Consider the following 15,668-nt stretch of genomic DNA (forward strand, 5'->3'; position numbering starts at 1 on the left):
AATATCGAATGAAGATTCTATTTCACTTTTCCTTACTCTATGGCACTCGCAAAGAATCTATTTCAGCGCCGTCATTTGTTCGCTTTATTTTTAAAATATCGAAACGGGCGGTGCTCGGTGGCGTGCCGGGAATTCCCTTAGGGATTGTTTATACTTGCTGTGCAATTTTTAATCAATTTTCCGCTAGAGCTCACTGAGAAACTCGAGCTGTGTAAACCGCGCTTTGATCAGGTATTGAAACAAAATGGTTGAACACTTTACTTTTATTGAAAGTTTCTTTAATCATAAAAGAGGTGGTCGCGGGAGGTGCCTGGATGCGGTCGGCGCAGAACTGGTCGTTGTGGAAATCCTTGGGGGAGGCCTTTGTCCAGCAGTGGACGTCATTTGGCTGAAATGAACGAATGTAAAGAGGAGTGAATATAAGAATCAGCTCACTGAAGAATTGATTCGAATCTAAAACAAATGCTTTTGATATAATAATATGCTCAAACTCGTTGAATACTATTTTAATGACGAGTCGTGAAAAACTCGTAGTCTTTTTAATCTAAAATTAACGAATTTAAACTTTTCAAGTGTCCATTTCGAGCCGTAACTCAGTCGAAGCGACACTTTGCGACGGTCCTCACCGTCATTCCATTTTCAAATTCGTAAAGTTGGAGATCTCTCGTTTGAATCGAATAAAAGGTTCCGACTCGCTACGCTTTATCGATGGTTTTCATCTCGAGTACGATTGTGCCGTGGAACTGGCACGCAACACCCCTCTCCGCGCGTTCCACTTTTGAATCTAGAGAAGCGGGGTGGTTTGAATGAGTGTACTTTTGTTTCTTTTTTCAGCTGTTACGTTTGCGGCCAATGATTTTCTTTTTGCTGCATTCTATTTTTAAATTTTTGCGGTTTTTGACTTCCACGTTTTGTGCCTCACCACTAACTATACGGAGTAGTTATAGGTTAGGTGCGAGTTGACGAATAACTCCTGACATTTGACATAACAAAAACTCCCGTGCCGCTCTCAAGTCTCAACCTCAGGCTCTAAACCTAGTTATGTTGTGTGATATCGCGTTATTTAACCTACCGTAACTAACTTTTGTATTAAAATGCTCCTAATTTAATACTGTAAAAAGCAATAGAAAAATTCTGTTTCAAAACATACACCCAAAGCTAAATTATCTTTGCATTAGCAATTCTATTTCATTCCGTTACACGCTCATGACGAGGACTAATTTTATTCTCTTTGTAATTAATTAATAATTAGCCAGAGAGAGAGAGAGAGTAACTTGAGATGAACGTTTTGTTAATTTAGTTCGGTGTATTGTTTTGTTAATAATTAATTTTGTTGTTTTCTCTTATTATTAACGTACCTGCTATAGTTTGTATGTCTTAATTACCTACTACTGCCAACTTTATTAAAGAAATTAAATAAGTTTCTCTGGATAGAGAGAATTTTGTCATTACTATGCCAATTTTCTTAACCCTTATTTTAATATGTAAAACAACAATTGACTGGTCATTGAATCAACGCTTTCCAAGTGGCAATTATCCATTGTCAATGGGTAGCGGTTCTGGCGATAGATTGGTGCAATGGTGTCATGGAGCACCTGGTTTTGTACCCTTCAACGGCCAAGTCACACAACATTAACTATATTAATAAAGAAATCGCAGTAAGGAACCATAGACTTGGCACGACTTTGTCTAGATTTCATTACTTTTTAGAGATAAACAAGCAGCTCCATCGAGACTTGGCTAGTTTTTACAGAATGTTTTTGGTGGGATAAACTTTAGGATTCCTCAAAAGAAAAAAATAGTATCTCCGTTCAGCACAGCCTATTTACAGATCATAGTAGTCATTCTCGATCGATGCGGACGGATTGGAGCGGAGACAAGCGCAGTTTTAGAGTAGGCGCACACCGTTGATTTTTAGTTGGCCGACAGTTGTGCCAGTTGTGCCCGATTTTAAATTGTATGAAGAATCGGCCAAATCGAATCGGCGTAGTGTGCGCACTCCCATACATGCCCATACTGATCAACTGCTCGACTAAACTATCGGCCGACGAAAAATCAACGGTGTGCGCCTACTCTTAGATAATCGCTGGCTGCCCGAGGGACGCACGACCTGATTAAACTTGTCGACTCGGAACTATTGAACGCAGACCATTGTCTGCTGTCGCTGCAAATCCGGGATATTGGAAACGATTTTTTCGAATTTAGAATTTATTTTTCGTTATTTTTAAAATTAATTCCGTTATTTTTTCTGAAATATTATTATAATTATCTCGTATTTCGAACTCCAAGAGACGTACAGACGAATGATAAATAGGCAGAGTAATAAATATTAATGTCTTCAAATATGACAAGGAAATGAAAAGAAAAGCGTTGATTCTTGGATATTCTCTTTTTAATTCATACTCCGCTCCACTGTATCTTCTAAAAAGTAAATTTATTTAATTCTGTGATCAGAAAATCGAACGCACAGCGTTAAATAGAGCTCTGTGATTGGTTTGCGTGTGACCCTGTGCGTCTACGTGCACTGTGAGATCTCATAGTAATGTTTGTGAATACGGGCGTAAGTGACAGAAATACATAAAATCGACAGCACTATAAAACATTAACGTGAAAACGTAATGTATTGAATCCAACTTAGAATTTAGATCACGTGTTATACGGTTGTTTAGTGAGGTAGGGGCATTTTATTGTTTTGTCCACTTACGCGTAACGAGTCCACTCTAGTGCGACATCGGTCCGCTTTCAGTGCGGAGAAAAATGTCGTAACTTGAGAATATATGTTTTAGGAGTGAGCATGGGACTCGTAATTTGGCATTTGCTTAGTTGGAGCATAGAGGATCTTCTATAAAAATTAATATGAGCGTTATTTATTTAACTCGTGGAACCCTTAGGCTAGGTTGCACCATCTTATTTTGACTTTGACAAACGTCAAAAATCTGTCAAACTCCATACAAAATGCACCGGTTATCGTCATAGTTACCGTTAAAATTAGGTGGTGCAACTCAGCCTAAGTAGTTCCATGAGACTGCGGTACCAATTAAGATATTATTTCGTCTCATTATTTTTTAGAAAGTTCAGTGGTATTTTAATAAAAGAACGGACTGTATCTGGAACATGGACCTATAAAAAAAGTCGGACGGATTCTCATCAACAAAATACTGTGACATTAGGATACACCAGCTTGCCTGTACGTACAGGCCGGCACGCACACATTCACACCCTGTTACACCACTTCGAGTGCAAACTTCACACAGTTGACACATTTAAGCAGCGAAAAAACAACACGAATACGACATGTCTTGTGTGATGAAATTGTGTAAAAACCGTTCTGTTCGAACAAACAAAAATTAAGGAATCACATTTCACAGGCAAAATAATAATCCAATCACTTATTTCCCGACATTAAAATATTGAAATTAATTGAAATCAAACGTCATTCACTCGAAAAAATAATACGTCAAAGACCAGTGTTCTCAGTTATTTACGTGGGAAAATTACCCTAACATGAAGTTCAGAGTGGAAAAAGTGAGGAAAAAACAAAAAAAAATCCTGGTTTGAGCATAAAAAAAGGTTAAAGCAGTAAATTTTTGAGGGCCCACAAATAAGAATATTAATAAAAGATACTGATTTCTTAAGTTTTATGGACGTTTGGAACGATTTACGTGGACTTCGTTCGTTGAAGTTACTAAAATTTTTTTCGGAAATCACAGGACTAGTGACTACTATGAAATTGTGAGACATGCCCTAAAAACTCAGGATGTAATAATTTTCATCAAAGGGCACTACCTCCACAGTCATCTTGACCAATTCCCAGAGAATCTTGGGTCACTATAGCATGCTATAGCTAAGAACAGGGAGAGCGATGCTATCAAGACCTAAAAACCATTGGAAGAGAGGTACCAAGGCAGATGGGATAGCTATATGATGGCTGATTACTGCTGGAGGATGTAACGTGATAGTTCCATTACACCTCATTCACAAAAGTTGTGGAAAATAAAGTTTTTAAGCATTTCAATATATTATAAACGCTGATTTTGGTGAAATTTTGTATTTTTCTATACACGTCAAAATCTAGAAAACCACACGTAGGAAATCAACAAATTTGCTACTAAAGCAACCAGCATAAGGTCCTCAATCAAAAAATATATACAGTTCCTTGGCACCAAAACCACTGTTGACCAGTGTAATTCTTTTTAGTTACTCGTCCGCAAACTCATTGACTTGGCACTACTTGCCGATATACATATTCACCCGAAGAAGTGGAAGGACTTTCCATTTACGAGGTTGCCGATGTGGATGCACTCAAAATTGCAATACGATGAAGCTACAAAAATAATCACAACCGTTTCTCTAAGTGTGAAACTCTTGGCACGTTAGTTTCTATAATGGTGTCACACGAGGACTAGCAACCGATAAATACACGATACGAGTACTGAATACTTTAAAGAGGTTATAAAAATTGATCACTAACTAGTCGCCTAACAAAGGCTGACCAGAATCGCCAGACTTTCAGACCAGGCCAGAATGCAACATAGATTATTATCCGCTAAGCCAAAGCAATGTTTACGCTCTTTTGTAATGTGAGCGGCCGCATGGTAGCAAGTTGACCTGGACCGTGTAGTCTGAACGACCAAGTAGTACCCAACTATTAATATTATCCTAACCGATCCGGCGACGGCGTGATGTTTCTGAAGACGTCGAGAGAAGGCGAAGAGGACCTCATGAGGTCCGGACATGGCGTATTCGTTCGCGTCATGCTTTCGAATCGTTCCCTCATAGCTGCCACGTGACCGGCGATCACGCATTCCTTCCCATCTTTAGATTCCTCCTTCCCGTCAAAAGATTCCTGGTCCGGAATAACCTTTTCAGGGGCCTCGTCGGACAGCAGCGACACCTCTGAGGATGCCGTATAGTACATTTCACTGATAGGTTCACACTGGGCGGCCGGCTCAATATCAGACGCGATAGTTTCTAGAGGCAGAGACAGGAGTGAGTCGCTCCAGCGCTCGGAAGGATCTACCGTCCGTATCGAGACCTCCTCGGGGCTCACTATAGAAGCGACGTCCATAACTTCTATCTGCTCGGAGGCGTAGTTGGAAAGTAGTACATCCGAAGTTTCCGCGGGTTGCGGTTCCAAAAAGTAACTGGAAACGAACAAATCCGACGTTTCCTCCTGCTGCAGTTCCGAAAAGTAGTTCGAAACGAACGCATCCGTGGTTTCCACGGATCGCGATTCGGGGGCATGATTCGAAACTAACATATTCGAAGCCTCAACGAGTAACTCGTCAGAGGTCGCGCTCTCAAAGTCGTCACTGACCTCGTCGTAATGTGAAGTCTTCATCGTGTCGCAGAGTCGGTTGATCGCGTCGACGACGTCGCGCAGGTCGCTGACGTCATCGGCGGGCATCGTGAGCTCGTCTATCGGGAGCACGTCGAGGGTTTTTTCGGCGGTCGGATTGGCGATTGCGCTGGCCGGGCCGAGGAGCGCGTGGGCTACGGAGAGTAGGGCGTGGGCAGGGTGTGTTTGCGGGGCGAGGTGCGCTGTGTGGGCCACGTGTGGAGAGGGCGTGGCCACGTGTGGAGGGGGCGGGGCCACGCGGGCCGAGGGGGCGGGGGCGGCGGGCGCCCCCCGCGCTCGCTAGCACGCGCTCGAGGTGCCCGACCAACCCTCCAGGGGCACCTTCAGCGGCGGCGGCGGCGCCTGCGCCTTGCTCGCTGTCAACACAAGCACGGTTAGGTTTGTATAGTTCCAAAATACTGGACTGTCCTGTCGATGACATTGACAGTGGGGCGCCACCGTCAATACCGGATCGCTGGTTCAGATTTTTGCCATGTTGGAAACCATATAGTTGAACGATGGTAGCGCCCCCCTGTCATTGAGTTTGGTGGGACAGTTCAGCGTGGGTCATCTATATCTGTATTGTGTTTTGCTTGGTGAAAATTTCGCTATTTGTTCGTAGTTAGATTTGTCGAGGCAGTAATTTGGTTTGCGACATGTTACTTTTGATGATAGACCAGTGGTTCTTAACCGGTGGTCCGCGGACCACTGGTGGTCCCTGAAGGCATTCCAAGTGGTCCACGATGTGCAATCGCACACCTTGGTCAAAACCACTTAACTGATTTTTGCAGTCAAACTGGTTTTGACCGATTATGAGGTGGTCCCTGAAAAGACAGAAATTTGGTAAAATGGTCCCACATGACTTAAAGGTTAAGAGAACCACTGTGATAGACAGACTTATTAAAATGTGGAAAGCCATACCGACCATTACTATTGATAATTATTTTGTATGAAAGCATGCACACTACTTTTGCTAGATGTGATGCGATGCATACTGACCACGAAAAACATTAAAATATCAAATAAGTTGAACAAGTAGCGAATTTTTCACAATCTATTGAGCAATACAATGATTAGTGTATTTACAGATGTTACTTTTTTAGTAACGTTACGTTTACACAACATACAACATAACAAAAATCTTTCACCTCCATGATTACAATGACTTTATTGAACTGAACTATAGATTTCACATATCGGTAAAAATGGCCATTCAGAATGAGGGCATTTGGTACCAGCTAGCTTTAGCTGATAATTAACACTTCTGTTACCAAAACTGCAAGGCAAATAACACAAATCAAGCCCTCTGACAACGCAACATTTTATATTAAACATGGTAATGACAGAAAATAAGTAACATACATAACATTCCCAGGGGGAATATTTTAAAGCTCACGAACCTCAATTCACAAATACACACAAATTGAAGAACTCGCGATTTGTGCGCATTCATAAACGAATTCTACTACTTAAAACTGAAAACGTGTTGCCCTAATAAATTAAGACGTTCAGTGTTCCATGCACATGACGCCACAACCGTGCAACGCATGCATGACAATACTACGGTGAATGATCATGCTTCGAAACAAACGTGATGAAACATGGCTAATGAAAACATGTAAATAATCATGCATAAAATATAGTGAAATAAACTTACCCAATTTGTATTACATGCGTAGGCAGTGTACTGATAATAACTATAATATCCTGATTAATAAAAATACGAATCTACTAAATTACTTTTCCTACTGTTATAACAACTTTCTTTTAAAATATTATACGCCACTATGAATATGGATTAAACTAACGCATATGTAATTTTGCACATCATAGCTGTAATCAACGAACAAACTGAAACACAATAAGCGACATCACGACACGTTGTTAGGTTTAACAATGAAATTACGACAAACTTTATAATTAATCTTTTATTATTATCATAGGCAAATTTGATCCTTCCCAAAAATGTGGAACTGCGAAATTCAAATTTTCTTACATTGATTGCAAGTCAGTGTCAGGTTGTATGTTAAAAAAAATCTATCAGAGATAATAATAATATCATAAGAGATGATGCATAAGATTATGATTATAATGTACACAAGATTCGTAATTTGTAACTGCGTGAATCATTTTTGATCAACATTATGTACATACCCTGACACACTGACTTGCAAACAATGTAAGAAAATTTGAACATTGAAAATTTCGCGCCTACCTCAACGCATACACCTTTCATCCTTTTAAAATGGCACGGAATAATTCTGTCTACATTTCCAAGTAACATCTGCCGATCTATGTTTTTCTTAAAATAAATGGGTAAAATGTTTTGGCTAACATGGCATTCCTAAATTCACTCACACAATAGACAAACGCTAAAATTTTGCGTCACAGTTTTGTTGTAGCGCGAGTTCCGTCCGCCTTTTTTTATAGGTCCATGATCTGGAAGATGAAATTATGAAATTTTTCCAGACAATAAGTGGCCTGTCACTCCTGTTTATTTGCAAACATTCGCCGCCTTAACCCACCAATCTCTAAGAAAATCAAATGACCCCGTAACAATTGATTTATCTATTTTCTCGAGCTTGAAGGGTTAAGTGATCAATAGCGTCTTTTCTGAGCTAACAGCAATCCTTAAAACTGGATTGAGCACAAAATATATTAGTACTTCACAAAGTTCTAATAAGTTCGCTATCGAATGTTACATAGGTCCACGGTTGAACATGCAACAAGTCGTCAATTAAACTCGTAGTACAAAACGAATGCTCTACGATGGCCGAGATGTCGGGAATCGCTCTCTAGAGCTATCGACATAAAAGAGGTGGGAATAGAATACCCATTCCCGGTCTCTTCCTCTTGATGTCTTTAGGCTACACATTATGTGTTTTAAACAATTTTCATCTCTAGTGGTATCGGTTAGCAAGTAGGCCACATGGTCGAATTACAGTCACAATACTGCAACTTTCAAAAACTGTTTCACAGCATCTACGATAGCTGAGATTCGAGAATCGCACTCTAGAATGTATCGACGTAAGAGAATGCCCATTCCCGTTCTCTTCTTGGTATCTTTAGGCTACACATGCTGATTGTTTTGTGCATTTTTTTGCAAATTTCCATCTTTAGCGGCATCGATTAGCAAGTAGGCAGCATGGTTGAATTGCGAAGTCACAAGACTCATACTTCTTCTTCTTATTCGTTACGCTCTTGGCAGAGCGGTCGTGGTCACGTTGAGGCGTTGTTCACATCGGTTGTAGAGGCGGATACAACTCTCCGCACGATCTCCCTCCATCTCTCTCTATTGGCAGACTGTCTGGTGCAGTCACATAAGCCGTGTCCCACTGCTGCTTTCACTTGGTCGGTCCAGCGCATTGGTGACCTGCCACGCGATCGGGTTCCTTCGACTTTTCCCTGCACGACCAGTCGTTCTATGGAGTTATCATCCCGCCTCGAGACATGTCCGAAGTATTGCAGTATGCGCGACTGTACTACCATACCAAGGAGTTCCGTACCAATGGGTCCATACTCCAGGAGCTCGGTGTCACTGAGCGTTTATCAACCGTAGTACAGACTCATACTGCAACTGTCAAAAACAGTTCCATTTAAAAAGTTATGTCTGGCAGGCAATTTTTTTTTTATAGCGGCTAAATCTTTTGTTATTTCTTTCGTTTGTTTCAGCCAAATGACGTTCACTACTGATTAAAAGTACTTTTACTTACATACTTCTAACATTTCCCAAAAAATTACTATATTCTTTCACATTATACAGTCAGTGATATTTCTGTGTCTTCGTTCAATGTGGTGAAACCTTTTTAATCTTTTTTCGAGACGATAGCGAGTGAACGAGCGTTTGAAACAAAAGGAATGAGGACTTTGGGAATTGAAGGATCGGAGACAACGTTCGAGTGAATGAACTTGAAAGGGTATAATTATTGGAAATGCGACTGATAGTAGTGTTTTTGCCTTAAAACTTGCTGATCGACTTGATAATATGTATATGAATAAAGATGCATCTCAATATTTTGTGTCATTTATGTGAGAATCTAAAGGACCCGCCGACAGCCCGGCGGCTTTATTTCAAAAGAAACATGCCGACGACATACTTTCTATGACTTTTGACATGTCAATAGTTGACGAACGACTCATGTCGACGGGTCGGCACTCGGCAGGTTTGGTATGTAAACTGCATAATATGAAATATTTTGTCATAACTGTATTATTTGATAAACTGGTAGATTGTACAGTCACGGAATGAAAAGATTCTTGATTCCTTCAACGAATCGCGAGCACCATATTACCTTTTGAAACTATGTTACAGAATAATCTCGGGTTAGAGAAAATAATCTTAAACTGTTTGTCAGTAAAGTTCAAAATTATTCAGATCAAAGTTGTTTGACGATTTAACTTGTCAAGAAGATTATTATGATTGATAAACTAAAACCTTCTTGTTGGTTCAACCTGCCATTATCTATTAAATAAAAAAAACTACATTTTGTAACATTGCACTGATGGGATAGAAAAATAAACAAACAAACGTCATATGTATTTATTTAAATGTTAGAAGCAATGTTTCTTGCGCGGTTATGTTGGCAGGTTTGACTCTTACAGTACCTAGTGCAAGCAAAAACCGACACTAAGGTGACGAACCTTTTCATTCCGCGACTGTACATGAACTTTTGGGTTTAAAAATGCAGTTAAATACTGATATTTAAGTATTGGCACCTCGCATCCATAACTATTGGATAATCTCTTCTATTTATCGGCATAGTAAATACGTCTGGCTGGTTAATAACATAAAATATCATCACATTCGGTCTAATAAACTAGACTAAACCTAAATTATAATTACATTTCCCATAATTTCACACAGCATATATTTATCGACCGGTAAGTCGGATCCAACGCGTTCCAATTCCCGCGTTCTTGGCACAAAATGTGTCGGTAAATCTCTCCCGATTGTGAAATACGTATTGTGATGCGATAGAATAAAGCATTTGTATGCCTATTTGTATTATAAGATGACAGCTGATGACATTTATAATCGCCTCCGGTTAATTTTACCTGATAACCCGTGTGACAATGCCTAACACGTTTAGTCCATGCCAAGAAAAAAATATAATCTTGGAATCGAATGAATCAGATTAGTATTGAAAATGATCTGTATCTCTGATTTATTGAAAAGTGAAATAACATTGAGAATACCGAGACAGTTCATTATCTGTATAAAGGCTAATTTTTCAATCGTCAGATAAGTTTTAATTGAAGAACAAGCTTAGGACATTGATAGTTTCAGTATGTCTGTAATTCTTCAGTTAAAAGATCTGACGATTGGAAAATCAGCCTGGGCAAAGCCTCCCCAAAGAGCGTCTAAGAGTACGATATCTTCATTCATAAATATACCTACTCGTACACAGCTTTATTTTTCAATAATAAAATGTGTACGACAAAATAAAACATACGATTGTAAAAAGGGATAAACATTAAGGGTTTAAGGGTTTACAGCACATCGTATGGGGTAACACAAAAACCATAAAAATGGGGGTGAAGAAAAGTGTGCCTCTGGGATTATTGTCGTAGCGACATGTCGTGGTGTTTTTTCTTTCTACTAAGGTCTCTTGGTGCAAAAAACATTTATGACCATATTAGTGCTCAAAATAGTTTTTTTGAAATCCCAGTTTTTTAAAAAAGGCTTCCAATATTCATATAAACTTCATTTCATTATTGGCAATTGGAAGCAGACTTCAAATTCTCACTACTACAAACCTAATCCAGCTAGTATAATCTACACCTTGATCAATGTGAAGCGTATTGTGCAAATCCATTTGTGTATTCACCGTGTGCGAAATTGAGGTGCAATCAAAATCTGACGTGTAACATGAGCGACCAGCTTGACCAGTAGCCCGTGAAGTTGACAGATGACAGCTCTCCAGCTGTTTGAAACGTTGAATGCGTTGACTTGAAAATGCATCAATGTTAAACAACTTCAACTTGTAATATTGTTTAATAAACACAATTTGAAAGTCAATACCACGTTTTAGAGCTTGCCTAGAAATAATAATGGATTTCATATCATTACAAGCAGCCGCCCGCGACTTCGTACGCGTGGATCACGTTTTACACCCTTGGAGGTGAAGTTTCGTAAAATACGTTCTTAGTGAGAGTGAGTACCTACGTTCTAAAAGGAACCCCCATGCAAAATTTGAGACACCTAGCACTTGTAGTTTCTGAGATTTTGTGATGAGTGAGTCAGTCAATAAGGATCTTTCGATTGTATTCCGTATCCATAATGTCTTTTCCCTCCATTACTAGTAACTAGTTAGTAAGTACGTTGCAGAAATCTATAAGTATGAAAACTAGCATTAGTAATATTAGGTAATTGGTTAACGTCAAAATATTTTAACCCTTAACAACTTCCACAAAATTAGGCGCGATATTAGTTATTCGCGATGACATTTTAATCTTTTACCGTAGGTCCCTCCCAGTTTATTAACACCTCGTTGGTGAGACCAGGCTGCCCTGACGCGGGCCAATTTGGGTCACCATGTGCGTAAAGGGTTAAATTTAGTGGCCTACCTAAATATAGGAGCAGGTAGGTACTCGATAATGTTGTGATAACTGATAGATAGAATGGAACGTAATTCACAGTCTAAAACAGATTTACATTAGTACGAAGGTTTACCTATATTGAATAATAATAATAAGCTTGCAAATAGTATAAAGAAAAGTGCCATTTTGAAATCGTTTGATGGATAACAAATTTCAGTTTAGTATCATTCAGTATTCAATTAGAAATTTGGATAAAAATCAACCTAACAATTTTAACACATTGAATGAGCCTGATCAATAGTATTTAATATTTTTAACATCTTTTGTGAGTAAAAAGCAACTCATTCATCTATATTTGGAACAAGATTGTATCCTAAAAATACTTTCGGCTAATACAACTCTATTAAGAATTCCCACTTCTTCTACTTTATCCCAAGAATACACAGATTCTAAAGGATACGCAATAACGTCGCATATCGGCTGGCAAAGGTTTCGCAGTGAAATTGGAAAACAATAATGGGCCTTAAAACAAATATTATATTATACACTGAAGAGTTTATTTGTTTGGCTGAACGTGCTTTATCTCAGGAACTAGTGGTCCGATTTGAAAAAATATTTTTCTGTTGAATAGCCCACTTGTCGAGGAAGCCTATAGCAGATCATCAATGAAGAACGTTATGAGAACGGGAAAAAATTCAAACAATTTTCACGCCTACGAAGTCGCGGGCACTAGTATAAAGAAAGAACAAATAACCTACAATCCACTGACTCAAATATAACGTGGTTATTGAATGTAAGTAGATTAACTTTTCCGTTAGTTTACGTGGTTTATTTTTGTTCGTGTATCGAACTGAGAGACTCGGGAAGTATCTGTCACAACAACGTGTATGTTTCTTTAAAATTAGATTATAAATATTATCGAACTAGCTTTTGCCCGCGGCTTCACCCGCGTGAAATTTAGTTTATCACAGATCGTCATAAATTATAGCCTCATTTATTGTGGGTTATAAACAATAATACTGTAAAGTATCATCAAAATCCGTTTAGTAGTTTTTGCGTGAAAAAGTAACAAACATCCAGACATTCATATAAACTTTCGCATTTATAATATTAGTAAGACTAGTAAGATTATCTTACCTTGTGGATTTTTATTGTTAACTAGGATCCCACTAAAACATTTACAAAAACGTATGGCTTGTACTGTGAAAAAATAATCAGATAACATGTAGAGCCAAGCTAACTCCAAACGCTCTAATTTTACATAATATTTCAGTCAAAATATTATGTGACATGGGCCTAAAAAGTTTATCACTGTTAATTACTTTTCTTGCTATAGTTTTTGTAGTAAACAAAACGAAAGCAAATTTTTTGTCGTGAAGCTTAGAAAACGAAATTCTTGGCACCCACACATAACCAAAGCATTGTATTGCAGCGACAACATAAATTATCATTATGAACGTATTGCAATATTGTTTATTCGCGGTATATCTCGACGGGTCGCTGCCAACGGGATAGCTGTAATGTAAATTAATTGGAGTAGACTAGTTTATTAACTCCTGAAGGACAGTTGTCGCAGCTTCAAAGAATGTATCTAATTTGATACAAAATTTGTATTGTCATGTACGATTACTATCTAAAATCTCTCAAAGCAATGTCGCTAAATTATGAACCAAGTCTCAATATCGACTCTATCTTGGACTCCTAATTTTCAGATAACACGTTTAATTGCTTTACATTGTTTTCTTGATCATACACAAAGTAGAATACACCAACATTTACATTTATAAGACACTTCAATACGTATTTTCCAAGCTAAGTGCCATGAACTCTTGAACTCTTTTGTTTTCTTGTCATAATGTTTGTCTATATGTCTAAATTGATGAAGAATTATACAATCACATTTTTAGCCAAAGAATAATTTTACTAGTGCTTGTTTATATAATGTTTTAATATATTTTTTTCCAATAGCATAGAGAGAAATAAATTTAAAGATTCTGTACTTTCTTGTTTTGTGGAGATTTATCTGGCAAACATCCAGCATATATAATTTTATGCGATTTTCGTGACTTCTGAAGACACCTGAGTGGTAAACGATATGTCTTTCATGAAAAGTGAATGACTTTTAGCTAGCTACGATTTATTGCGAAGCTATTTCTGTTGTGGTAGCTATTTCGAGATCGTGTTTTTTGCTATTTCAAATTGATTTGAGCCACTTTGAATTGAACTTGGGTCAGTTGGGTTTAATATATCACAAAGGCAAGATAAATATATTTGTAAAAGCGTATGTTATTCTTTTAATTACATAATTACGAACCGTGCAACTTATGAAGCTTCCTCCGCGCTAACAATTAACAATAATTTTATTAAAACCAATGAAATTGTGAACAAAATTCGTGCCGACTGAAAAAACTACGCGCGAAGCCTTGTTCATAACCATACTTATAAAAAATACCTATTTCTAATATAAAACATACCTGCTTCTACTTATAGAGTAAATGCAACGCTGACCTTTTGCCAGACTGCGCCGCGTGGGTGTTAAAGACTACGCGCGTCCACGAGGCAAGCATTTTATCGTTCATTTTGAGGACTTTATACAAAAATCTCTTTTGACATATTATGTAGTTATACTTTATTACTATTTGCTATGTGCAACTTTATAAAAACAATTTGTATTCTGTCAATCTACACTAATATTATAAAGAGGAAAACTTTGTTCGTTTGGTTATAATGAATAGGCTCAAAAACTACTGGACCGTTTTTCAAAATTCTTTCACCATTCGAAAGCTACATTATCCACGAGTAACATAGGCTAAATTTTATTTTGGAAGTTGTACAATAAAGACTTTAGTTTGAATTTATAAAAGAAACTGTCTTTAGGCAATAAATTAAAAACAGTCGCGTAGTAGAGCTACTTATATTAACTACCGTCAAAAGAGAAAGTTGACCTGTCTATCACAAAATGACGGAGTTCAATAAAGGATCTGAATCTTTATAACTGAAGCGATTTAAGGCTCAAAATCTAAATATCACTGAAAGTGTAAGCGTTCTGAAATAAAACAAATTGATTTTAAAACTTAGCGATTAGAGTCGCTTCTCAAACTAAATTATCAGTATTTGCTTGGCAAGCGAAAGGTCGTTCGATTCTTGCCTTAGGCAGTTCGATTTTTTCAAGTTATTTATAAAACAAATTGAATTAGACTACATTTTCCCATATCTTTTTCAAACTATGATTTTTCATAGTAGAGCTACAGTTGATTTAAAAACACTGTTATAAAAACTGCAATAGCTAGGGGCCTATATTTGGTACTCTATTTTAGGGAAAAGCTTTGCAAACCCGTTTCACGTTTTCAGGGGAGCTTGTTTGGTACTTGTTTCTGTTGAACTTTTCACTGAAAAAACATTTCATTGCGGTTTTGACGTGGTTTTTTTATCGTTGGGCTTTGGTTTTTGAGATAAAAGTTTTTACCTTTAATTTGATAGTGACTCAGTGTCTGTTACGAACCAATTTGATGAAATTCGACCATTCGGATGTTTTATTCCGTCATTTTACTATGTTTTACCCATATCGTCGGGAACAGCTCAATATTTCGAATTAATTCTGGATTAATATTCCGATTTCTATCAATCCGAACTTCACAACTTCGCCATTTCCATTGAAATTTGGAATTAGAAACTCTATAAATAGGAATTCCTATTTTAAGCCATCCTAAAGATTCGGTATTTTGGGATATTATAATAGGCTTAAGTTTTTCGTATTTTAGTTAGCTTCAAACAAAGAGCGCCGATTCGT

General features: G+C 37.9%; 1 protein-coding gene across 1 annotated transcript; it reads right to left on the reverse strand.

Annotated features, from left to right (window-relative positions):
• Positions 1–4,167: 4,167 nt before the first annotated feature.
• Positions 4,168–5,618, reverse strand: LOC114354879 (uncharacterized). The gene has a single exon (XM_028307463.1). The coding sequence runs from the start codon at positions 5,405–5,407 to the stop codon at positions 4,655–4,657; it is 753 nt and encodes a 250-aa protein (XP_028163264.1). The 5' UTR covers positions 5,408–5,618; the 3' UTR covers positions 4,168–4,654.
• Positions 5,619–15,668: the final 10,050 nt, after the last annotated feature.

Source organism: Ostrinia furnacalis, unplaced genomic scaffold (genome assembly GCF_004193835.3).
Source record: "Ostrinia furnacalis isolate ACB-3 unplaced genomic scaffold, ASM419383v2 OfSCF2237, whole genome shotgun sequence".
NCBI classification, from domain to species: Eukaryota; Metazoa; Arthropoda; class Insecta; order Lepidoptera; family Crambidae; genus Ostrinia; species Ostrinia furnacalis.